The sequence below is a fragment of the Brienomyrus brachyistius genome, chromosome 25, assembly GCF_023856365.1.
Source record: "Brienomyrus brachyistius isolate T26 chromosome 25, BBRACH_0.4, whole genome shotgun sequence".
NCBI classification, from domain to species: domain Eukaryota; kingdom Metazoa; phylum Chordata; class Actinopteri; order Osteoglossiformes; family Mormyridae; genus Brienomyrus; species Brienomyrus brachyistius.
This window is the reverse complement of record NC_064557.1, coordinates 10,232,047-10,258,662: the sequence shown is the minus strand read 5'-3', so window position 1 is coordinate 10,258,662 and position 26,616 is coordinate 10,232,047. Positions and strand designations below refer to the sequence as shown.

The 26,616-nt window shown below is 40.6% G+C and overlaps 1 protein-coding gene across 19 annotated transcripts; it reads left to right on the top strand.

The window, feature by feature from the left end:
* The first annotated feature begins 4,061 nt into the window (after nt 1–4,061).
* Nucleotides 4,062–24,679, top strand: LOC125720650 (uncharacterized). Of its 19 annotated transcripts, none has more exons than XM_048996349.1 (12): nt 5,564–5,631; nt 20,159–20,325; nt 20,700–20,821; nt 21,147–21,208; nt 21,385–21,485; nt 21,746–21,851; nt 21,987–22,153; nt 22,665–22,786; nt 23,079–23,140; nt 23,249–23,352; nt 23,658–23,833; nt 24,099–24,679. In XM_048996349.1, the coding sequence occupies exons 1-12, from the start codon at nt 5,570–5,572 to the stop codon at nt 24,204–24,206; spliced, it is 1,359 nt and encodes a 452-aa protein (XP_048852306.1). In that variant the 5' UTR covers nt 5,564–5,569; the 3' UTR covers nt 24,207–24,679. The 19 variants fall into 19 exon arrangements, with proteins under 19 accessions (XP_048852320.1, XP_048852306.1, XP_048852315.1 ...); XM_048996348.1 differs by lacking the exon at nt 5,564–5,631 and adding an exon at nt 7,364–7,431; XM_048996347.1 differs by lacking the exon at nt 5,564–5,631 and adding an exon at nt 9,164–9,231.
* The last annotated feature ends 1,937 nt before the right edge of the window (nt 24,680–26,616 follow it).

The window sequence follows — 26,616 nt, the reverse complement described above, 5'->3', positions numbered from 1 at the left end:
ACATAGCTTTCAATTCAGCTTACCTCTTTTGCAGCTGTCACAGGTAACATTTTATACCTCTAGGTATTAGAACATGTTTGTGCAGAAAACTGAATGAAGTTCATTTTTTCATTAACGAATCATTGTTGCAATCCCTGGTCTAGTGCTTCCCACAACAGCCAGTACTACAATGACAAGAATGCCACCCAGCCTAACCACTGCAACGACCAGTGTCACCACAACTCTGACCACGTACGTTTGTGTTTTCAGAACTTTGAGAAATTTTAGCCTCAAGTTGTCCCTTTCTTATTGTTTTTTTTCTTACAATACAACCTGAGTACCTTAGATGTCACAGTTTCTCTTCCTGTCATTCTTCCAGTGTGGGATCTGCACTGCTCTATATTCAGCTAGAACTGACAACTACAGGACCAGTCCCCAGTGCCCAAGACATTCTGAGCGCAATCAAAACTCTCCCAGATCCATTGCTACTATCCAATATGACCACATTGCCCCAGCCTGAGAAAATGCAGGAAATCAATGTAACAAGTGAGTTTTCCACTGACGCCATCTGAGTCTGAAATAACATCACTCACTCCACTTTCTACCTTGTTTTTTCTACAGATCATGGAATGATTTATAACGTTTTTAGCGTTTCTTCACTTGTGATGCTCTAGGCAGTAGATGGTTTGTCCCAGGTACTCTGTAATAGATTTACCAAGCTCAACAAATCCATTCACAGGAAATGAGAAGCTTTACATGTTTTTTTACCTTATTTCAGCAGACATATACTGATCAGTGGTGCATGCATGGCAAATCAAAACTATCATATGCCTGGATTGGCATTAGAAATGAGGTCAGAGGTATCTTAAGCAGAATTGCATTCGTTTTCTCTTATTTTATGTTTCTCTCATCACATTCAGATACATCCAGCAATTCCTTTGTCATCAACTTCGGATTCCAGATCGACAACATAAAGATCTCAATGGATGACCAACTCAGGAATGAGACTCATGGCCTGATTCAGGACTGTATGAATGAATTGGTAAGAGTAGCGATTATTTTTATTAGAATTATTAGTGAATGCAGGGCTTTCTTGTGGCTGTCATCCAGTTTATGGTGGCCACCAGTTCTTCTGCTAAGGACAGTGGTTCCTCCTTGACAAACCAGTTGGCTGAAGGAACACTGGAAACATGATTGTGTTGTTGTACGCACCAGTCAGTAGAATAATGCAGCTGTAACTCCACTCAACTTTGGAGACAGTCGGCGTTCTGCTGACAAAATGACAGCTGTGAAAATGTCACTCCTTTGGGCCACATCGGTTTGATCTCTGCCCTTTATTTGTCTCCCCTCTGTCATTCAAACTCCAGCTCAACGCGATACTAACAGATCCATCAGCACCGCCTGCAGTCTTCCCTCCAGCAAACTTCACGTAAGTCATGAACCCATTGTTGCTGCTTAAATCAAAGTGAGAAATGCTTCTTAAGGTAAATCATGAAACTAGCGTATGACAGTTTCCTTTGGAATATTTTGTATCCAATTATTTCAGCCATGTGTCATTAAAGTGCAAGTTGCTTATGGATTCTGCTGATTTCTTCACCTCCACAGGGATACAACCAATGAGACAATTGCTCGTGTTGACTACAAAGTGCAGGAGGGAAATATTGATAGGCCAAGCTCTTTCCTTTCTGACATCCTGAAACTCTGTGGTATGCATCACGTAGCATCGTCATCGCAAAACTCATAACCTGCCTAGTTTACTGTGCTACCCATACCTATTTACTAGGCATGTAGGCTTATTCATGATGAGCCAATAGTAACATGACATAGCTTTCAATTCAGCTTACCTCTTTTGCAGCTGTCACAGGTAACATTTTATACCTCTAGGTATTAGAACATGTTTGTGCAGAAAACTGAATGAAGTTAATTTTTTCATTAACGAATCATTGTTGCAATCCCTGGTCTAGTGCTTCCCACAACAGCCAGTACTACAATGACAAGAATGCCACCCAGCCTAACCACTGCAACGACCAGTGTCACCACAACTCTGACCACGTACGTTTGTGTTTTCAGAACTTTGAGAAATTTTAGCCTCAAGTTGTCCCTTTCTTATTGTTTTTTTTCTTACAATACAACCTGAGTACCTTAGATGTCACAGTTTCTCTTCCTGTCATTCTTCCAGTGTGGGATCTGCACTGCTCTATATTCAGCTAGAACTGACAACTACAGGACCAGTCCCCAGTGCCCAAGACATTCTGAGCGCAATCAAAACTCTCCCAGATCCATTGCTACTATCCAATATGACCACATTGCCCCAGCCTGAGAAAATGCAGGAAATCAATGTAACAAGTGAGTTTTCCACTGACGCCATCTGAGTCTGAAATAACATCACTCACTCCACTTTCTTCCTTGTTTTTTCTACAGATCATGGAATGATTTATAACGTTTTTAGCATTTCTTCACTTGTGATGCTCTAGGCAGTAGATGGTTTGTCCCAGGTACTCTGTAATAGATTTACCAAGCTCAACAAATCCATTCACAGGAAATGAGAAGCTTTACATGTTTTTTTACCTTATTTCAGCAGACATATACTGATCAGTGGTGCATGCATGGCAAATCAAAACTATCATATGCCTGGATTGGCATTAGAAATGAGGTCAGAGGTATCTTAAGCAGAATTGCATTCGTTTTCTCTTATTTTATGTTTCTCTCATCACATTCAGATACATCCAGCAATTCCTTTGTCATCAACTTCGGATTCCAGATCAACAACATAAACATCTCAATGGATGACCAACTCAGGAATGAGACTCATGGCCTGATTCAGGACTGTATGAATGAATTGGTAAGAGTAGCGATTATTTTTATTAGAATTATTAGTGAATGCAGGGCTTTCTTGTGGCTGTCATCCAGTTTATGGTGGCCACCAGTTCTTCTGCTAAGGACAGTGGTTCCTCCTTGACAAACCAGTTGGCTGAAGGAACACTGGAAACATGATTGTGTTGTTGTACGCACCAGTCAGTAGAATAATGCAGCTGTAACTCCACTCAACTTTGGAGACAGTCGGCGTTCTGCTGACAAAATGACAGCTGTGAAAATGTCACTCCTTTGGGCCACATCGGTTTGATCTCTGCCCTTTATTTGTCTCCCCTCTGTCATTCAAACTCCAGCTCAACGCGATACTAACAGATCCATCAGCACCGCCTGTGGTCTTCCCTCCAGCAAACTTCACGTAAGTCATGAACCCATTATTGCTGCTTAAATCAAAGTGAGAAATGCTTCTTAAGGTAAATCATGAAACTAGCGTATGACAGTTTCCTTTGGAATATTTTGTATCCAATTATTTCAGCCATGTGTCATTAAAGTGCAAGTTGCTTATGGATTCTGCTGATTTCTTCACCTCCACAGGGATACAACCAATGAGACAATTGCTCGTGTTGACTACAAAGTGCAGGAGGGAAATATTGATAGGCCAAGCTCTTTCCTTTCTGACATCCTGAAACTCTGTGGTATGCATCACGTAGCATCGTCATCGCAAAACTCATAACCTGCCTAGTTTACTGTGCTACCCATACCTATTTACTAGGCATGTAGGCTTATTCATGATGAGCCAATAGTAACATAACATAGCTTTCAATTCAGCTTACCTCTTTTGCAGCTGTCACAGGTAACATTTTATACCTCTAGGTATTAGAACATGTTTGTGCTGAAAACTGACTGAAGTCCATTTTGTCATTAATGAATCATTGTTGCAATCCCTGGTCTAGTGCTTCCCACAACAGCCAGTACTACAATGACAAGAATGCCACCCAGCCTAACCACTGCAACGACCAGTGTCACCACAACTCTGACCACGTACGTTTGTGTTTTCAGAACTTTGAGAAATATTAGCCTCAAGTTGTCCCTTTCTTATTGTTTTTTTTCTTACAATACAACCTGAGTACCTTAGATGTCACAGTTTCTCTTCCTGTCATTCTTCCAGTGTGGGATCTGCACTGCTCTATATTCAGCTAGAACTGACAACTACAGGACCAGTCCCCAGTGCCCAAGACATTCTGAGCGCAATCAAAACTCTCCCAGATCCATTGTTACTATCCAATATGACCACATTGCCCCAGCCTGAGAAAATGCAGGAAATCAATGTAACAAGTGAGTTTTCCACTGACGCCATCTGAGTCTGAAATAACATCACTCACTCCACTTTCTTCCTTCTTATTTCTACAGATCATTGAATGATTTATAACGTTTTTAGCATTTCTTCACTTGTGATGCTCTAGGCAGTAGATGGTTTGTCCCAGGTACTCTGTAATAGATTTACCAAGCTCAACAAATCCATTCACAGGAAATGAGAAGCTTTACATGTTTTTTTACCTTATTTCAGCAGACATATACTGATCAGTGGTGCATGCATGGCAAATCAAAACTATCATATGCCTGGATTGGCATTAGAAATGAGGTCAGAGGTATCTTAAGCAGAATTGCATTTGTTTTCTCTTATTTTATGTTTCTCTCATCACATTCAGATACATCCAGCAATTCCTTTGTCATCAACTTCGGATTCCAGATCGACAACATAAAGATCTCAATGGATGACCAACTCAGGAATGAGACTCATGGCCTGATTCAGGACTGTATCAATAAATTGGTAAGAGTACCGATTATTTTTATTAGAATTATTAGTGAATGCAGGGCTTTCTTGTGGCTGTCATCCAGTTTATGGTGGCCACCAGTTCTTCTGTTAAGGACAGTGGTTCCTCCTTGACAAACCAGTTGGCTGAAGGAACACTGGAAACATGATTGTGTTGTTGTACGCACCAGTCAGTAGAATAATGCAGCTGTAACTCCACTCAACTTTGGAGACAGTCGGCGTTCTGCTGACAAAATGACAGCTGTGAAAATGTCACTCCTTTGGGCCACATCGGTTTGATCTCTGCCCTTTATTTGTCTCCCCTCTGTCATTCAAACTCCAGCTCAACGTCATACTAACAGATCCATCAGCACCGCCTGCGGTCTTCCCTCCAGCAAACTTCACGTAAGTCATGAACCCATTATTGCTGCTTAAATCAAAGTGAGAAATGCTTCTTAAGGTAAATCATGAAACTAGCGTATGACAGTTTCCTTTGGAATATTTTGTATCCAATTATTTCAGCCATGTGTCATTAAAGTGCAAGTTGCTTATGGATTCTGCTGATTTCTTCACCTCCACAGGGATACAACCAATGAGACAATTGCTCGTGTTGACTACAAAGTGCAGGAGGGAAATATTGATAGGCCAAGCTCTTTCCTTTCTGACATCCTGAAACTCTGTGGTATGCATCACGTAGCATCGTCATCGCAAAACTCATAACCTGCCTAGTTTACTGTGCTACCCATACCTATTTACTAGGCATGTAGGCTTATTCATGATGAGCCAATAGTAACATAACATAGCTTTCAATTCAGCTTACCTCTTTTGCAGCTGTCACAGGTAACATTTTATACCTCTAGGTATTAGAACATGTTTGTGCTGAAAACTGACTGAAGTCCATTTTGTCATTAATGAATCATTGTTGCAATCCCTGGTCTAGTGCTTCCCACAACAGCCAGTACTACAATGACAAGAATGCCACCCAGCCTAACCACTGCAACGACCAGTGTCACCACAACTCTGACCACGTACGTTTGTGTTTTCAGAACTTTGAGAAATATTAGCCTCAAGTTGTCCCTTTCTTATTGTTTTTTTTCTTACAATACAACCTGAGTGCCTTAGATGTCACAGTTTCTCTTCCTGTCATTCTTCCAGTGTGGGATCTGCACTGCTCTATATTCAGCTAGAACTGACAACTACAGGACCAGTCCCCAGTGCCCAAGACATTCTGAGCGCAATCAAAACTCTCCCAGATCCATTGTTACTATCCAATATGACCACATTGCCCCAGCCTGAGAAAATGCAGGAAATCAATGTAACAAGTGAGTTTTCCACTGACGCCATCTGAGTCTGAAATAACATCACTCACTCCACTTTCTTCCTTCTTATTTCTACAGATCATTGAATGATTTATAACGTTTTTAGCATTTCTTCACTTGTGACGCTCTAGGCAGTAGATGGTTTGTCCCAGGTACTCTGTAATAGATTTACCAAGCTCAACAAATCCATTCACAGGAAATGAGAAGCTTTACATGTTTTTTTACCTTATTTCAGCAGACATATACTGATCAGTGGTGCATGCATGGCAAATCAAAACTATCATATGCCTGGATTGGCATTAGAAATGAGGTCAGAGGTATCTTAAGCAGAATTGCATTTGTTTTCTCTTATTTTATGTTTCTCTCATCACATTCAGATACATCCAGCAATTCCTTTGTCATCAACTTCGGATTCCAGATCGACAACATAAAGATCTCAATGGATGACCAACTCAGGAATGAGACTCATGGCCTGATTCAGGACTGTATCAATAAATTGGTAAGAGTACCGATTATTTTTATTAGAATTATTAGTGAATGCAGGGCTTTCTTGTGGCTGTCATCCAGTTTATGGTGGCCACCAGTTCTTCTGTTAAGGACAGTGGTTCCTCCTTGACAAACCAGTTGGCTGAAGGAACACTGGAAACATGATTGTGTTGTTGTACACACCAGTCAGTAGAATAATGCAGCTGTAACTCCACTCAACTTTGGAGACAGTCGGCGTTCTGCTGACAAAATGACAGCTGTGAAAATGTCACTCCTTTGGGCCACATCGGTTTGATCTCTGCCCTTTATTTGTCTCCCCTCTGTCATTCAAACTCCAGCTCAACGCGATACTAACAGATCCATCAGCACCGCCTGCGGTCTTCCCTCCAGCAAACTTCACGTAAGTCATGAACCCATTATTGCTGCTTAAATCAAAGTGAGAAATGCTTCTTAAGGTAAATCATGAAACTAGCGTATGACAGTTTCCTTTGGAATATTTTGTATCCAATTATTTCAGCCATGTGTCATTAAAGTGCAAGTTGCTTATGGATTCTGCTGATTTCTTCACCTCCACAGGGATACAACCAATGAGACAATTGCTCGTGTTGACTACAAAGTGCAGGAGGGAAATATTGATAGGCCAAGCTCTTTCCTTTCTGACATCCTGAAACTCTGTGGTATGCATCACGTAGCATCGTCATCGCAAAACTCATAACCTGCCTAGTTTACTGTGCTACCCATACCTATTTACTAGGCATGTAGGCTTATTCATGATGAGCCAATAGTAACATAACATAGCTTTCAATTCAGCTTACCTCTTTTGCAGCTGTCACAGGTAACATTTTATACCTCTAGGTATTAGAACATGTTTGTGCTGAAAACTGACTGAAGTCCATTTTGTCATTAATGAATCATTGTTGCAATCCCTGGTCTAGTGCTTCCCACAACAGCCAGTACTACAATGACAAGAATGCCACCCAGCCTAACCACTGCAACGACCAGTGTCACCACAACTCTGACCACGTACGTTTGTGTTTTCAGAACTTTGAGAAATATTAGCCTCAAGTTGTCCCTTTCTTATTGTTTTTTTTCTTACAATACAACCTGAGTACCTTAGATGTCACAGTTTCTCTTCCTGTCATTCTTCCAGTGTGGGATCTGCACTGCTCTATATTCAGCTAGAACTGACAACTACAGGACCAGTCCCCAGTGCCCAAGACATTCTGAGCGCAATCAAAACTCTCCCAGATCCATTGTTACTATCCAATATGACCACATTGCCCCAGCCTGAGAAAATGCAGGAAATCAATGTAACAAGTGAGTTTTCCACTGACGCCATCTGAGTCTGAAATAACATCACTCACTCCACTTTCTTCCTTCTTATTTCTACAGATCATTGAATGATTTATAACGTTTTTAGCATTTCTTCACTTGTGATGCTCTAGGCAGTAGATGGTTTGTCCCAGGTACTCTGTAATAGATTTACCAAGCTCAACAAATCCATTCACAGGAAATGAGAAGCTTTACATGTTTTTTTACCTTATTTCAGCAGACATATACTGATCAGTGGTGCATGCATGGCAAATCAAAACTATCATATGCCTGGATTGGCATTAGAAATGAGGTCAGAGGTATCTTAAGCAGAATTGCATTTGTTTTCTCTTATTTTATGTTTCTCTCATCACATTCAGATACATCCAGCAATTCCTTTGTCATCAACTTCGGATTCCAGATCGACAACATAAAGATCTCAATGGATGACCAACTCAGGAATGAGACTCATGGCCTGATTCAGGACTGTATCAATAAATTGGTAAGAGTACCGATTATTTTTATTAGAATTATTAGTGAATGCAGGGCTTTCTTGTGGCTGTCATCCAGTTTATGGTGGCCACCAGTTCTTCTGTTAAGGACAGTGGTTCCTCCTTGACAAACCAGTTGGCTGAAGGAACACTGGAAACATGATTGTGTTGTTGTACACACCAGTCAGTAGAATAATGCAGCTGTAACTCCACTCAACTTTGGAGACAGTCGGCGTTCTGCTGACAAAATGACAGCTGTGAAAATGTCACTCCTTTGGGCCACATCGGTTTGATCTCTGCCCTTTATTTGTCTCCCCTCTGTCATTCAAACTCCAGCTCAACGCGATACTAACAGATCCATCAGCACCGCCTGCGGTCTTCCCTCCAGCAAACTTCACGTAAGTCATGAACCCATTATTGCTGCTTAAATCAAAGTGAGAAATGCTTCTTAAGGTAAATCATGAAACTAGCGTATGACAGTTTCCTTTGGAATATTTTGTATCCAATTATTTCAGCCATGTGTCATTAAAGTGCAAGTTGCTTATGGATTCTGCTGATTTCTTCACCTCCACAGGGATACAACCAATGAGACAATTGCTCGTGTTGACTACAAAGTGCAGGAGGGAAATATTGATAGGCCAAGCTCTTTCCTTTCTGACATCCTGAAACTCTGTGGTATGCATCACGTAGCATCGTCATCGCAAAACTCATAACCTGCCTAGTTTACTGTGCTACCCATACCTATTTACTAGGCATGTAGGCTTATTCATGATGAGCCAATAGTAACATAACATAGCTTTCAATTCAGCTTACCTCTTTTGCAGCTGTCACAGGTAACATTTTATACCTCTAGGTATTAGAACATGTTTGTGCTGAAAACTGACTGAAGTCCATTTTGTCATTAATGAATCATTGTTGCAATCCCTGGTCTAGTGCTTCCCACAACAGCCAGTACTACAATGACAAGAATGCCACCCAGCCTAACCACTGCAACGACCAGTGTCACCACAACTCTGACCACGTACGTTTGTGTTTTCAGAACTTTGAGAAATATTAGCCTCAAGTTGTCCCTTTCTTATTGTTTTTTTTCTTACAATACAACCTGAGTGCCTTAGATGTCACAGTTTCTCTTCCTGTCATTCTTCCAGTGTGGGATCTGCACTGCTCTATATTCAGCTAGAACTGACAACTACAGGACCAGTCCCCAGTGCCCAAGACATTCTGAGCGCAATCAAAACTCTCCCAGATCCATTGTTACTATCCAATATGACCACATTGCCCCAGCCTGAGAAAATGCAGGAAATCAATGTAACAAGTGAGTTTTCCACTGACGCCATCTGAGTCTGAAATAACATCACTCACTCCACTTTCTTCCTTCTTATTTCTACAGATCATTGAATGATTTATAACGTTTTTAGCATTTCTTCACTTGTGACGCTCTAGGCAGTAGATGGTTTGTCCCAGGTACTCTGTAATAGATTTACCAAGCTCAACAAATCCATTCACAGGAAATGAGAAGCTTTACATGTTTTTTTACCTTATTTCAGCAGACATATACTGATCAGTGGTGCATGCATGGCAAATCAAAACTATCATATGCCTGGATTGGCATTAGAAATGAGGTCAGAGGTATCTTAAGCAGAATTGCATTTGTTTTCTCTTATTTTATGTTTCTCTCATCACATTCAGATACATCCAGCAATTCCTTTGTCATCAACTTCGGATTCCAGATCGACAACATAAAGATCTCAATGGATGACCAACTCAGGAATGAGACTCATGGCCTGATTCAGGACTGTATCAATAAATTGGTAAGAGTACCGATTATTTTTATTAGAATTATTAGTGAATGCAGGGCTTTCTTGTGGCTGTCATCCAGTTTATGGTGGCCACCAGTTCTTCTGTTAAGGACAGTGGTTCCTCCTTGACAAACCAGTTGGCTGAAGGAACACTGGAAACATGATTGTGTTGTTGTACACACCAGTCAGTAGAATAATGCAGCTGTAACTCCACTCAACTTTGGAGACAGTCGGCGTTCTGCTGACAAAATGACAGCTGTGAAAATGTCACTCCTTTGGGCCACATCGGTTTGATCTCTGCCCTTTATTTGTCTCCCCTCTGTCATTCAAACTCCAGCTCAACGCGATACTAACAGATCCATCAGCACCGCCTGCGGTCTTCCCTCCAGCAAACTTCACGTAAGTCATGAACCCATTATTGCTGCTTAAATCAAAGTGAGAAATGCTTCTTAAGGTAAATCATGAAACTAGCGTATGACAGTTTCCTTTGGAATATTTTGTATCCAATTATTTCAGCCATGTGTCATTAAAGTGCAAGTTGCTTATGGATTCTGCTGATTTCTTCACCTCCACAGGGATACAACCAATGAGACAATTGCTCGTGTTGACTACAAAGTGCAGGAGGGAAATATTGATAGGCCAAGCTCTTTCCTTTCTGACATCCTGAAACTCTGTGGTATGCATCACGTAGCATCGTCATCGCAAAACTCATAACCTGCCTAGTTTACTGTGCTACCCATACCTATTTACTAGGCATGTAGGCTTATTCATGATGAGCCAATAGTAACATAACATAGCTTTCAATTCAGCTTACCTCTTTTGCAGCTGTCACAGGTAACATTTTATACCTCTAGGTATTAGAACATGTTTGTGCTGAAAACTGACTGAAGTCCATTTTGTCATTAATGAATCATTGTTGCAATCCCTGGTCTAGTGCTTCCCACAACAGCCAGTACTACAATGACAAGAATGCCACCCAGCCTAACCACTGCAACGACCAGTGTCACCACAACTCTGACCACGTACGTTTGTGTTTTCAGAACTTTGAGAAATATTAGCCTCAAGTTGTCCCTTTCTTATTGTTTTTTTTCTTACAATACAACCTGAGTGCCTTAGATGTCACAGTTTCTCTTCCTGTCATTCTTCCAGTGTGGGATCTGCACTGCTCTATATTCAGCTAGAACTGACAACTACAGGACCAGTCCCCAGTGCCCAAGACATTCTGAGCGCAATCAAAACTCTCCCAGATCCATTGTTACTATCCAATATGACCACATTGCCCCAGCCTGAGAAAATGCAGGAAATCAATGTAACAAGTGAGTTTTCCACTGACGCCATCTGAGTCTGAAATAACATCACTCACTCCACTTTCTTCCTTCTTATTTCTACAGATCATTGAATGATTTATAACGTTTTTAGCATTTCTTCACTTGTGATGCTCTAGGCAGTAGATGGTTTGTCCCAGGTACTCTGTAATAGATTTACCAAGCTCAACAAATCCATTCACAGGAAATGAGAAGCTTTACATGTTTTTTTACCTTATTTCAGCAGACATATACTGATCAGTGGTGCATGCATGGCAAATCAAAACTATCATATGCCTGGATTGGCATTAGAAATGAGGTCAGAGGTATCTTAAGCAGAATTGCATTTGTTTTCTCTTATTTTATGTTTCTCTCATCACATTCAGATACATCCAGCAATTCCTTTGTCATCAACTTCGGATTCCAGATCGACAACATAAAGATCTCAATGGATGACCAACTCAGGAATGAGACTCATGGCCTGATTCAGGACTGTATCAATAAATTGGTAAGAGTACCGATTATTTTTATTAGAATTATTAGTGAATGCAGGGCTTTCTTGTGGCTGTCATCCAGTTTATGGTGGCCACCAGTTCTTCTGTTAAGGACAGTGGTTCCTCCTTGACAAACCAGTTGGCTGAAGGAACACTGGAAACATGATTGTGTTGTTGTACACACCAGTCAGTAGAATAATGCAGCTGTAACTCCACTCAACTTTGGAGACAGTCGGCGTTCTGCTGACAAAATGACAGCTGTGAAAATGTCACTCCTTTGGGCCACATCGGTTTGATCTCTGCCCTTTATTTGTCTCCCCTCTGTCATTCAAACTCCAGCTCAACGCGATACTAACAGATCCATCAGCACCGCCTGCGGTCTTCCCTCCAGCAAACTTCACGTAAGTCATGAACCCATTATTGCTGCTTAAATCAAAGTGAGAAATGCTTCTTAAGGTAAATCATGAAACTAGCGTATGACAGTTTCCTTTGGAATATTTTGTATCCAATTATTTCAGCCATGTGTCATTAAAGTGCAAGTTGCTTATGGATTCTGCTGATTTCTTCACCTCCACAGGGATACAACCAATGAGACAATTGCTCGTGTTGACTACAAAGTGCAGGAGGGAAATATTGATAGGCCAAGCTCTTTCCTTTCTGACATCCTGAAACTCTGTGGTATGCATCACGTAGCATCGTCATCGCAAAACTCATAACCTGCCTAGTTTACTGTGCTACCCATACCTATTTACTAGGCATGTAGGCTTATTCATGATGAGCCAATAGTAACATAACATAGCTTTCAATTCAGCTTACCTCTTTTGCAGCTGTCACAGGTAACATTTTATACCTCTAGGTATTAGAACATGTTTGTGCTGAAAACTGACTGAAGTCCATTTTGTCATTAATGAATCATTGTTGCAATCCCTGGTCTAGTGCTTCCCACAACAGCCAGTACTACAATGACAAGAATGCCACCCAGCCTAACCACTGCAACGACCAGTGTCACCACAACTCTGACCACGTACGTTTGTGTTTTCAGAACTTTGAGAAATATTAGCCTCAAGTTGTCCCTTTCTTATTGTTTTTTTTCTTACAATACAACCTGAGTGCCTTAGATGTCACAGTTTCTCTTCCTGTCATTCTTCCAGTGTGGGATCTGCACTGCTCTATATTCAGCTAGAACTGACAACTACAGGACCAGTCCCCAGTGCCCAAGACATTCTGAGCGCAATCAAAACTCTCCCAGATCCATTGTTACTATCCAATATGACCACATTGCCCCAGCCTGAGAAAATGCAGGAAATCAATGTAACAAGTGAGTTTTCCACTGACGCCATCTGAGTCTGAAATAACATCACTCACTCCACTTTCTTCCTTCTTATTTCTACAGATCATTGAATGATTTATAACGTTTTTAGCATTTCTTCACTTGTGACGCTCTAGGCAGTAGATGGTTTGTCCCAGGTACTCTGTAATAGATTTACCAAGCTCAACAAATCCATTCACAGGAAATGAGAAGCTTTACATGTTTTTTTACCTTATTTCAGCAGACATATACTGATCAGTGGTGCATGCATGGCAAATCAAAACTATCATATGCCTGGATTGGCATTAGAAATGAGGTCAGAGGTATCTTAAGCAGAATTGCATTTGTTTTCTCTTATTTTATGTTTCTCTCATCACATTCAGATACATCCAGCAATTCCTTTGTCATCAACTTCGGATTCCAGATCGACAACATAAAGATCTCAATGGATGACCAACTCAGGAATGAGACTCATGGCCTGATTCAGGACTGTATCAATAAATTGGTAAGAGTACCGATTATTTTTATTAGAATTATTAGTGAATGCAGGGCTTTCTTGTGGCTGTCATCCAGTTTATGGTGGCCACCAGTTCTTCTGTTAAGGACAGTGGTTCCTCCTTGACAAACCAGTTGGCTGAAGGAACACTGGAAACATGATTGTGTTGTTGTACGCAGCAGTCAGTAGAATAATGCAGCTGTAACTCCACTCAACTTTGGAGACAGTCGGCGTTCTGCTGACAAAATGACAGCTGTGAAAATGTCACTCCTTTGGGCCACATCGGTTTGATCTCTGCCCTTTATTTGTCTCCCCTCTGTCATTCAAACTCCAGCTCAACGCGATACTAACAGATCCATCAGCACCGCCTGCGGTCTTCCCTCCAGCAAACTTCACGTAAGTCATGAACCCATTATTGCTGCTTAAATCAAAGTGAGAAATGCTTCTTAAGGTAAATCATGAAACTAGCGTATGACAGTTTCCTTTGGAATATTTTGTATCCAATTATTTCAGCCATGTGTCATTAAAGTGCAAGTTGCTTATGGATTCTGCTGATTTCTTCACCTCCACAGGGATACAACCAATGAGACAATTGCTCGTGTTGACTACAAAGTGCAGGAGGGAAATATTGATAGGCCAAGCTCTTTCCTTTCTGACATCCTGAAACTCTGTGGTATGCATCACGTAGCATCGTCATCGCAAAACTCATAACCTGCCTAGTTTACTGTGCTACCCATACCTATTTACTAGGCATGTAGGCTTATTCATGATGAGCCAATAGTAACATAACATAGCTTTCAATTCAGCTTACCTCTTTTGCAGCTGTCACAGGTAACATTTTATACCTCTAGGTATTAGAACATGTTTGTGCTGAAAACTGACTGAAGTCCATTTTGTCATTAATGAATCATTGTTGCAATCCCTGGTCTAGTGCTTCCCACAACAGCCAGTACTACAATGACAAGAATGCCACCCAGCCTAACCACTGCAACGACCAGTGTCACCACAACTCTGACCACGTACGTTTGTGTTTTCAGAACTTTGAGAAATATTAGCCTCAAGTTGTCCCTTTCTTATTGTTTTTTTTCTTACAATACAACCTGAGTACCTTAGATGTCACAGTTTCTCTTCCTGTCATTCTTCCAGTGTGGGATCTGCACTGCTCTATATTCAGCTAGAACTGACAACTACAGGACCAGTCCCCAGTGCCCAAGACATTCTGAGCGCAATCAAAACTCTCCCAGATCCATTGTTACTATCCAATATGACCACATTGCCCCAGCCTGAGAAAATGCAGGAAATCAATGTAACAAGTGAGTTTTCCACTGACGCCATCTGAGTCTGAAATAACATCACTCACTCCACTTTCTTCCTTCTTATTTCTACAGATCATTGAATGATTTATAACGTTTTTAGCATTTCTTCACTTGTGACGCTCTAGGCAGTAGATGGTTTGTCCCAGGTACTCTGTAATAGATTTACCAAGCTCAACAAATCCATTCACAGGAAATGAGAAGCTTTACATGTTTTTTTACCTTATTTCAGCAGACATATACTGATCAGTGGTGCATGCATGGCAAATCAAAACTATCATATGCCTGGATTGGCATTAGAAATGAGGTCAGAGGTATCTTAAGCAGAATTGCATTTGTTTTCTCTTATTTTATGTTTCTCTCATCACATTCAGATACATCCAGCAATTCCTTTGTCATCAACTTCGGATTCCAGATCGACAACATAAAGATCTCAATGGATGACCAACTCAGGAATGAGACTCATGGCCTGATTCAGGACTGTATCAATAAATTGGTAAGAGTACCGATTATTTTTATTAGAATTATTAGTGAATGCAGGGCTTTCTTGTGGCTGTCATCCAGTTTATGGTGGCCACCAGTTCTTCTGTTAAGGACAGTGGTTCCTCCTTGACAAACCAGTTGGCTGAAGGAACACTGGAAACATGATTGTGTTGTTGTACGCACCAGTCAGTAGAATAATGCAGCTGTAACTCCACTCAACTTTGGAGACAGTCGGCGTTCTGCTGACAAAATGACAGCTGTGAAAATGTCACTCCTTTGGGCCACATCGGTTTGATCTCTGCCCTTTATTTGTCTCCCCTCTGTCATTCAAACTCCAGCTCAACGCGATACTAACAGATCCATCAGCACCGCCTGCGGTCTTCCCTCCAGCAAACTTCACGTAAGTCATGAACCCATTATTGCTGCTTAAATCAAAGTGAGAAATGCTTCTTAAGGTAAATCATGAAACTAGCGTATGACAGTTTCCTTTGGAATATTTTGTATCCAATTATTTCAGCCATGTGTCATTAAAGTGCAAGTTGCTTATGGATTCTGCTGATTTCTTCACCTCCACAGGGATACAACCAATGAGACAATTGCTCGTGTTGACTACAAAGTGCAGGAGGGAAATATTGATAGGCCAAGCTCTTTCCTTTCTGACATCCTGAAACTCTGTGGTATGCATCACGTAGCATCGTCATCGCAAAACTCATAACCTGCCTAGTTTACTGTGCTACCCATACCTATTTACTAGGCATGTAGGCTTATTCATGATGAGCCAATAGTAACATAACATAGCTTTCAATTCAGCTTACCTCTTTTGCAGCTGTCACAGGTAACATTTTATACCTCTAGGTATTAGAACATGTTTGTGCTGAAAACTGACTGAAGTCCATTTTGTCATTAATGAATCATTGTTGCAATCCCTGGTCTAGTGCTTCCCACAACAGCCAGTACTACAATGACAAGAATGCCACCCAGCCTAACCACTGCAACGACCAGTGTCACCACAACTCTGACCACGTACGTTTGTGTTTTCAGAACTTTGAGAAATATTAGCCTCAAGTTGTCCCTTTCTTATTGTTTTTTTTCTTACAATACAACCTGAGTACCTTAGATGTCACAGTTTCTCTTCCTGTCATTCTTCCAGTGTGGGATCTGCACTGCTCTATATTCAGCTAGAACTGACAACTACAGGACCAGTCCCCAGTGCCCAAGACATTCTGAGCGCAATCAAAACTCTCCCAGATCCATTGTTACTATCCAATATGACCACATTGCCCCAGCCTGAGAAAATGCAGGAAATCAATGTAACAAGTGAGTTTTCCACTGACGCCATCTGAGTCTGAAATAACATCACTCACTCCACTTTCTTCCTTCTTATTTCTACAGATCATTGAATGATTTATAACGTTTTTAGCATTTCTTCACTTGTGACGCTCTAGGCAGTAGATGGTTTGTCCCAGGTACTCTGTAATAGATTTACCAAGCTCAACAAATCCATTCACAGGAAATGAGAAGCTTTACATGTTTTTTTACCTTATTTCAGCAGACATATACTGATCAGTGGTGCATGCATGGCAAATCAAAACTATCATATGCCTGGATTGGCATTAGAAATGAGGTCAGAGGTATCTTAAGCAGAATTGCATTTGTTTTCTCTTATTTTATGTTTCTCTCATCACATTCAGATACATCCAGCAATTCCTTTGTCATCAACTTCGGATTCCAGATCGACAACATAAAGATCTCAATGGATGACCAACTCAGGAATGAGACTCATGGCCTGATTCAGGACTGTATCAATAAATTGGTAAGAGTACCGATTATTTTTATTAGAATTATTAGTGAATGCAGGGCTTTCTTGTGGCTGTCATCCAGTTTATGGTGGCCACCAGTTCTTCTGTTAAGGACAGTGGTTCCTCCTTGACAAACCAGTTGGCTGAAGGAACACTGGAAACATGATTGTGTTGTTGTACGCACCAGTCAGTAGAATAATGCAGCTGTAACTCCACTCAACTTTGGAGACAGTCGGCGTTCTGCTGACAAAATGACAGCTGTGAAAATGTCACTCCTTTGGGCCACATCGGTTTGATCTCTGCCCTTTATTTGTCTCCCCTCTGTCATTCAAACTCCAGCTCAACGCGATACTAACAGATCCATCAGCACCGCCTGCGGTCTTCCCTCCAGCAAACTTCACGTAAGTCATGAACCCATTATTGCTGCTTAAATCAAAGTGAGAAATGCTTCTTAAGGTAAATCATGAAACTAGCGTATGACAGTTTCCTTTGGAATATTTTGTATCCAATTATTTCAGCCATGTGTCATTAAAGTGCAAGTTGCTTATGGATTCTGCTGATTTCTTCACCTCCACAGGGATACAACCAATGAGACAATTGCTCGTGTTGACTACAAAGTGCAGGAGGGAAATATTGATAGGCCAAGCTCTTTCCTTTCTGACATCCTGAAACTCTGTGGTATGCATCACGTAGCATCGTCATCGCAAAACTCATAACCTGCCTAGTTTACTGTGCTACCCATACCTATTTACTAGGCATGTAGGCTTATTCATGATGAGCCAATAGTAACATAACATAGCTTTCAATTCAGCTTACCTCTTTTGCAGCTGTCACAGGTAACATTTTATACCTCTAGGTATTAGAACATGTTTGTGCTGAAAACTGACTGAAGTCCATTTTGTCATTAATGAATCATTGTTGCAATCCCTGGTCTAGTGCTTCCCACAACAGCCAGTACTACAATGACAAGAATGCCACCCAGCCTAACCACTGCAACGACCAGTGTCACCACAACTCTGACCACGTACGTTTGTGTTTTCAGAACTTTGAGAAATATTAGCCTCAAGTTGTCCCTTTCTTATTGTTTTTTTTCTTACAATACAACCTGAGTACCTTAGATGTCACAGTTTCTCTTCCTGTCATTCTTCCAGTGTGGGATCTGCACTGCTCTATATTCAGCTAGAACTGACAACTACAGGACCAGTCCCCAGTGCCCAAGACATTCTGAGCGCAATCAAAACTCTCCCAGATCCATTGTTACTATCCAATATGACCACATTGCCCCAGCCTGAGAAAATGCAGGAAATCAATGTAACAAGTGAGTTTTCCACTGACGCCATCTGAGTCTGAAATAACATCACTCACTCCACTTTCTTCCTTCTTATTTCTACAGATCATTGAATGATTTATAACGTTTTTAGCATTTCTTCACTTGTGACGCTCTAGGCAGTAGATGGTTTGTCCCAGGTACTCTGTAATAGATTTACCAAGCTCAACAAATCCATTCACAGGAAATGAGAAGCTTTACATGTTTTTTTACCTTATTTCAGCAGACATATACTGATCAGTGGTGCATGCATGGCAAATCAAAACTATCATATGCCTGGATTGGCATTAGAAATGAGGTCAGAGGTATCTTAAGCAGAATTGCATTCGTTTTCTCTTATTTTATGTTTCTCTCATCACATTCAGATACATCCAGCAATTCCTTTGTCATCAACTTCGGATTCCAGATCGACAACATAAAGATCTCAATGGATGACCAACTCAGGAATGAGACTCATGGCCTGATTCAGGACTGTATCAATAAATTGGTAAGAGTACCGATTATTTTTATTAGAATTATTAGTGAATGCAGGGCTTTCTTGTGGCTGTCATCCAGTTTATGGTGGCCACCAGTTCTTCTGTTAAGGACAGTGGTTCCTCCTTGACAAACCAGTTGGCTGAAGGAACACTGGAAACATGATTGTGTTGTTGTACGCACCAGTCAGTAGAATAATGCAGCTGTAACTCCACTCAACTTTGGAGACAGTCGGCGTTCTGCTGACAAAATGACAGCTGTGAAAATGTCACTCCTTTGGGCCACATCGGTTTGATCTCTGCCCTTTATTTGTCTCCCCTCTGTCATTCAAACTCCAGCTCAACGTCATACTAACAGATCCATCAGCACCGCCTGCGGTCTTCCCTCCAGCAAACTTCACGTAAGTCATGAACCCATTATTGCTGCTTAAATCAAAGTGAGAAATGCTTCTTAAGGTAAATCATGAAACTAGCGTATGACAGTTTCCTTTGGAATATTTTGTATCCAATTATTTCAGCCATGTGTCATTAAAGTGCAAGTTGCTTATGGATTCTGCTGATTTCTTCACCTCCACAGGGATACAACCAATGAGACAATTGCTCGTGTTGACTACAAAGTGCAGGAGGGAAATATTGATAGGCCAAGCTCTTTCCTTTCTGACATCCTGAAACTCTGTGGTATGCATCACGTAGCATCGTCATCGCAAAACTCATAACCTGCCTAGTTTACTGTGCTACCCATACCTATTTACTAGGCATGTAGGCTTATTCATGATGAGCCAATAGTAACATGACATAGCTTTCAATTCAGCTTACCTCTTTTGCAGCTGTCACAGGTAACATTTTATACCTCTAGGTATTAGAACATGTTTGTGCTGAAAACTGACTGAAGTCCATTTTGTCATTAATGAATCATTGTTGCAATCCCTGGTCTAGTGCTTCCCACAACAGCCAGTACTACAATGACAAGAATGCCACCCAGCCTAACCACTGCAACGACCAGTGTCACCACAACTCTGACCACGTACGTTTGTGTTTTCAGAACTTTGAGAAATATTAGCCTCAAGTTGTCCCTTTCTTATTGTTTTTTTTCTTACAATACAACCTGAGTACCTTAGATGTCACAGTTTCTCTTCCTGTCATTCTTCCAGTGTGGGATCTGCACTGCTCTATATTCAGCTAGAACTGACAACTACAGGACTAGTCCCCAGTGCCCAAGACATTCTGAGCGCAATCAAAACTCTCCCAGATCCATTGCTACTATCCAATATGACCACATTGCCCCAGCCTGAGAAAATGCAGGAAATCAATGTAACAAGTGAGTTTTCCACTGACGCCATCTGAGTCTGAAATAACATCACTCACTCCACTTTCTTCCTTGTTTTTTCTACAGATCATGGAATGATTTATAACGTTTTTAGCATTTCTTCACTTGTGATGCTCTAGGCAGTAGATGGTTTGTCCCAGGTACTCTGTAATAGATTTACCAAGCTCAACAAATCCATTCACAGGAAATGAGAAGCTTTACATGTTTTTTTACCTTATTTCAGCAGACATATACTGATCAGTGGTGCATGCATGGCAAATCAAAACTATCATATGCCTGGATTGGCATTAGAAATGAGGTCAGAGGTATCTTAAGCAGAATTGCATTCGTTTTCTCTTATTTTATGTTTCTCTCATCACATTCAGATACATCCAGCAATTCCTTTGTCATCAACTTCGGATTCCAGATCCGCAACATAAAGATCTCAAAGGATGACCAACTCAGGAATGAGACTCATGGCCTGATTCAGGACTGTATCAATAAATTGGTAAGAGTAGCGATTATTTTTATTAGAATTATTAGTGAATGCAGGGCTTTCTTGTGGCTGTCATCCAGTTTATGGTGGCCACCAGTTCTTCTGTTAAGGACAGTGGTTCCTCCTTGACAAACCAGTTGGCTGAAGGAACACTGGAAACATGATTGTGTTGTTGTACGCACCAGTCAGTAGAATAATGCAGCTGTAACTCCACTCAACTTTGGAGACAGTCGGCATTCTGCTGACAAAATGACAGCTGTGAAAATGTCACTCCTTTGGGCCACATCGGTTTGATCTCTGCCCTTTATTTGTCTCCCCTCTGTCATTCAAACTCCAGCTCAACGCAATACTAACAGATCTATCAGTACCGCCTACGGTCTTCCCTCCAGCAAACTTCACGTAAGTCATGAACCCATTATTGCTGCTTAAATCAAAGTGAGAAATGCTTCTTAAGGTAAATCATGAAACTAGCGTATGACAGTTTCCTTTGGAATATTTTGTATCCAATTATTTCAGCCATGTGTCATTAAAGTGCAAGTTGCTTATGGATTCTGCTGATTTCTTCACCTCCACAGGGATACAACCAATGAGACAATTGCTCGTGTTGACTACAAAGTGCAGGAGGGAAATATTGATAGGCCAAGCTCTTTCCTTTCTGACATCCTGAAACTCTGTGGTATGCATCACGTAGCATCGTCATCGCAAAACTCATAACCTGCCTAGTTTACTGTGCTACCCATACCTATTTACTAGGCATGTAGGCTTATTCATGATGAGCCAATAGTGACATAGCATAGCTTTCAATTCAGCTTACCTCTTTTGCAGCTGTCACAGGTAACATTTTATACCTCTAGGTATCAGAACATGTTTTTGTTGAAAACTGAATGAAGTTCATTTTTTCATTAACGAATCATTGTTGCACCTCCGAACCAATAGGTCCTTCGATGACCATCAGCACGTTGACAACAACTCTATCCAGCCCAACCACCGCTACGACTATTGTTTCGAGACCTATCACCAATTTTACAACAGCTACGACCACGTATGTTCAGAATTTATATTCAGTATTTTCAAAATTAAAACATTTTAGCCTCAGGGCTTCCTCTCGTTGTGGTTGCTGTTAGACAAGTCAGTAGCATGTTGGATGTCATGGTTTCTCCTCCTCTCTTTCTTCCAGTTTGGGATCTGCACTGATCTTCATTCGGCTGGTTTTCATAACGCAATCTTTAGCCCCCAGTCAGAGCGCCATTCTCACTATAGTTGATAAATTTCTGTCGCCACGACTGAAATTTGCTTCTAAAAGTCCACGTGATCCCGTCAGCATCCAGAATGCAGTGTTTGAACGTGAGCTCCATGCTCTTTTTCTCTCTCTTTTTGGCCTATTACAGATCATTTGAATATAGTTTCATAGATTTATAGTTTTTGTCGTTTTATTCTATATATTTGTGAGTTACTTCATTAATAAATGCTAGATATGATCAGTTCTTTTCCTGGACTGAGATTTCATATGTATAAATATTAAGTATAATAGTTAAAATTATAAAGTTATAATAGTTAAACTGTTTTTACTGTCACACATAGAAACTATTTATAAAATATGTAACATAAGATATTATATCCTGAATAATGCGTGAGTGTGCCATGTGATTGGTTGATTATCTGTGTTAGGTTGTTCTCTGTCTTGCGCCCACAACTTAAAGGATATGCTATGGTCCCCTCGCGAGCCTAAATTTGTCAAGCGAGTTTAAAAAATGGGTGTTATAAAAAAAATGGATATTACATTCCTAAATTTTTTATTCAATACAATACAATTTGCCTTAATTAGATATTTATTCTGTTCATTTAAAATTTTCAGCTATATCCAGCAATTCCTTTGGCATTAATTTCGAATTCAAGATACCTCAGGTGAACATGTCAGAAAATTACACACTCAGGAATGACACTTATGATGAGATCCAGACGTCTCTTGATAACCTGGTGAGAATCCTGATCATTATTTAGGGGATTATGGGTATTCCAGTGTTTTCTTGTTTATGGGATATGGATGCTTGGCTTTCTCCTTTATAATGAGTGTATGACTTTGCTAAATACAGCTGGATGCTATAGATGCAATTACAGCAGCCAAATGCAGATACATCTGCTGTACATCTCCACTCAGCTTGGGGACCAGTCACTAATCAGATGCCAATAAATCATATGTAGCTCATTTTAGTCAAGTTTGGTTCATCTGTGTCTTTTCTTCATTCTCTCTTGGATGCTTAAATTCCAGTTGAACGCAATACTAAACAACCCAACAGCAAGCCACGTGAATTTCCCTAGAGCGTTATACACGTAAGTTGGTGAACCATAACTATCTGATAATTAAAAATGAAAAACAAAATTCCCAATCCAGTTATTTGTATTATTTGTATTATTACTTTTCTTGTTTGTGTTTCACAGGAGCTTGAATGAGAGTCTGATACGTGTTGACTTTAAGTATGTGTTCCGAGAGGGTGATATTAACAATCCCAGCTCTTTCCTTGCGGAGATCCTGAAAGCCTCTGGTATGTTTTACGCAGCAACATCCATCGCCACAGAGCCCCGCAGTGCGAACATTGCCAATTTCCTGGCCATTCGGGCTTGTTCTGTAAATGACACTTTCTAATTTAATGCAGTACAACCTGTTTTCCAACTCTTACAAATTTCTATCATTTCAAGCCATTGTTTAAATTTTGATACTTTGGTGAAGCTCATTTGTTTTATTGGAAAGATTGTTTCAAACACAACAACAGAGAGGCTTAATATTGCTGTCTGTCATCATCTGATTAAATAGCTTAAAATCCCAATTAATAATAAGTATTTCTTTCAGGTTTGTCTGAAAACAGTGCAGCAATAACAATATATCCACCCAGCCAAAGCCTTTTGCTCACCAGTCCTGGGGCTAACATCACTCCTGTGGGAGGTGGCTTCCCAGTATGGGCTTTGGCCATTATCATCCCATGTGCAATCTTTGTCCTGCTCTTTCCCTTCTGGATTCTCCTTTGTGTAAGTCTTACAAAGTCTTTATGTGCATTTAAACATATATCAATTTATTGATTTATTACCTGTATTGTTATAGACAATTAAAAAACACCCTTCTGATCAATCAGATATGAGAATTCAGAAGTGCCGCGGTGTAATATAACAACATTTATTTTATTTACGAAGAGCATCTCTAATTTTTCCATTTGTGAGTTCAATATTGTGATTACATTTCTATAATGATGGGTGTAATAAATGCCTGACATCGGTACCCTTCTATCCCTCGCAGTGCCTGTTCGGCGGCTGCTGTGCGGCCCTTCAGGGACACTGGAACAGAAGGCGTTTTTCCACTCTTCAGTACAGACTACACAACAAATACACGCAACGTGTATTATAACTCCTTGAAGTTTTTAAGTCCATTATGAAAAAAATGTTCAATGCATGTAACAGTTAGAATAATCTTTATGGTTCTTTTTGTCCTTAAATAATCATATATAAATTTGCTATATTTTTCAGTTTTATTCCTTTTTTAAAAAATAATTGCCGATCAGACTGATTCTGAAATGGAAAACGTAACTTTTTTGATTTAAATGGATTTGAAAAGATCACAGCAAATCATTTATGATGAATGAAATGAAATTGTGTAAAATTAATATGGAATTGTGTTGCTTATATTAATATTTAAGGAAGATGTGTGCTAAATTACGTTGGACTGTTTTTCTAAAATTTGAAACTGCACTTACTGCAGTAACCTTAATTATGTATTAGAAAAATATATGGCTTTCTGTATCATAAAATGTCGACAAACGATAATCAATCAATCTGTAACACCATAAATGTCCAGTTTATATAAATGCACCATATTAATAATTGTTGGTTACCTTTCGTGCTGGTTTTATTTTAAAAGTAGTCCCTGCATGTCTGGCTGATGCGAGCATTTCACCATGCCAGTGTATTGTCAGTAGAGACGCTCCTCTACTCACGAACCAGTTACGTTCTGAACGGCCGTTCGTAATTTGAAATGTTCGTAAGTCGTTATTCAACATCATTTTAAGGGTACTCAAATCTACATGCATAAGTAAGTATGATATAAAGTCAATACATATTTCCTTATCCTAAAACACATTACTAATGATACATAAAACAAAAATGGATAATGAATGCACAGAATATTTCGCAATAAAAACGAAGTAAACTTCGATCTCAAGAGAGCTCGTCTTACCGATACGCAAGTATAAAGAACTGAGATGCTAGGAGTATGCACGCTACGCTGCTGCGCGGCAGGAGTGGCGGCCAGAATTCTTACTAAGCGGAATTGGCACGCAGAACAAAATTTGATGTTGCGGACAGGAAACAGTAGCTTTACAGTCTTCTTCATTCGTATGTCTGAAAGTTTGTAAGATGAAAGTTCGTAAGTAGAAGAGCGTCTGTATATTACAATTGTTAGCTTTGCATTTGCATAATTGTGGCTCAGACTACTTCTACAATTATTTGCTAAAGAGTGGGTCGCTCTCAGGAGCTCAATGAATTCAAGCGTGGTACCATGATAGGATGTCACTTGTGCAATAAGTCCATTTCTGAAACTTCCTCAGTACTAAATATTTCACAGTCAACTGTTAGTGGTGTTATAACAAAGTGGAAACAATTCTGAAGAACATCAACTCAGCTACAAAGTGGTAGGCCACGTAAAATCACAGAGCGGGGACAACGCATGCTGAGGCGCACAGTGTGCAGAAGTCGCCAACCATTCGCTGAGTCAACAGCTACAGACCTTCAGATTTTATTTTGATAGATTTCTTCAGTGAAACCTCAGGTTCTTTTAGTTGAATGATGAGGCAGGTTCCTTAACCTTAAGCAGTTTATTAAGACAGAATGAAGATGTTACAGGAAGATGTTTCACACGGCCGGTTCACTGTCTGTCTATGTCTGTCTCTGCCCCCACTGAGGGAAGCAGGCCCTTTATCTATGGTTTTCGTACAGACTCCTGCAGCCAGGGGTCAGACGGCCTTGGGGAGAGTAAGTTGTATGAGAGGCAAAGAACATGATGAGTGAGTAGCAAGGACAGAAAGAAATATAAAAATAAGAAATATGAAAGCTATAAATGAGTGAGCTAAATGAACATAATTAAATAACTACAAAATAACTAGGGAAATCCCTCAGTGTGGCCTTTAGATTAGCCCAAGAACAGTGCGTGGAGAACTTCATAGAATGGGTTTCCATGGCCGAGCAGCTGCATCCAAGCCTTACATCACCAAATGCAATGCAAAGCGTTGGATACAGTGGTGTAAAGCACCCCGCCACTGGACTCCAGAGCAGTGGAGACAAGTTCTCTGGAGTGATGTGACATATAGGTGGTGGTGGAGTCGAGGACAATGACCTCAGTTTATTTAGGACCGCCATGTCATGAGAGGTGTACGGAATCCATGCTGCAGAAGTGTGGGGTATATAATGAGAAACCCAGCAGTCTGAAACATTCAGCTCAGCAGTCATTGCTCGGGCTAAAAGCTCCACAGCACTGGCATCCATCACTTCCCTTTTCCCTTTCGTTTGGCTACAGTGTACAGTGGGTGACACAGCTGGAAAAAGCAGTTCTCCATCACAATATAGCATCGATCCCACATACAACTGTCACAACAAAAATGGCTATCATGGAAAGGCAACATAGTTTTGACCCTTTCAGGGGCCAATCTCGAAAGAACCACAAGGGTTGGACACGCGTCTGCAGTGGACTTGATGGACCCAGGTGTCGATTCCCTCCACTTTCACTGCGTGAGGGGTCACTATCAAGACCTGGTGTGGTCCCCTCT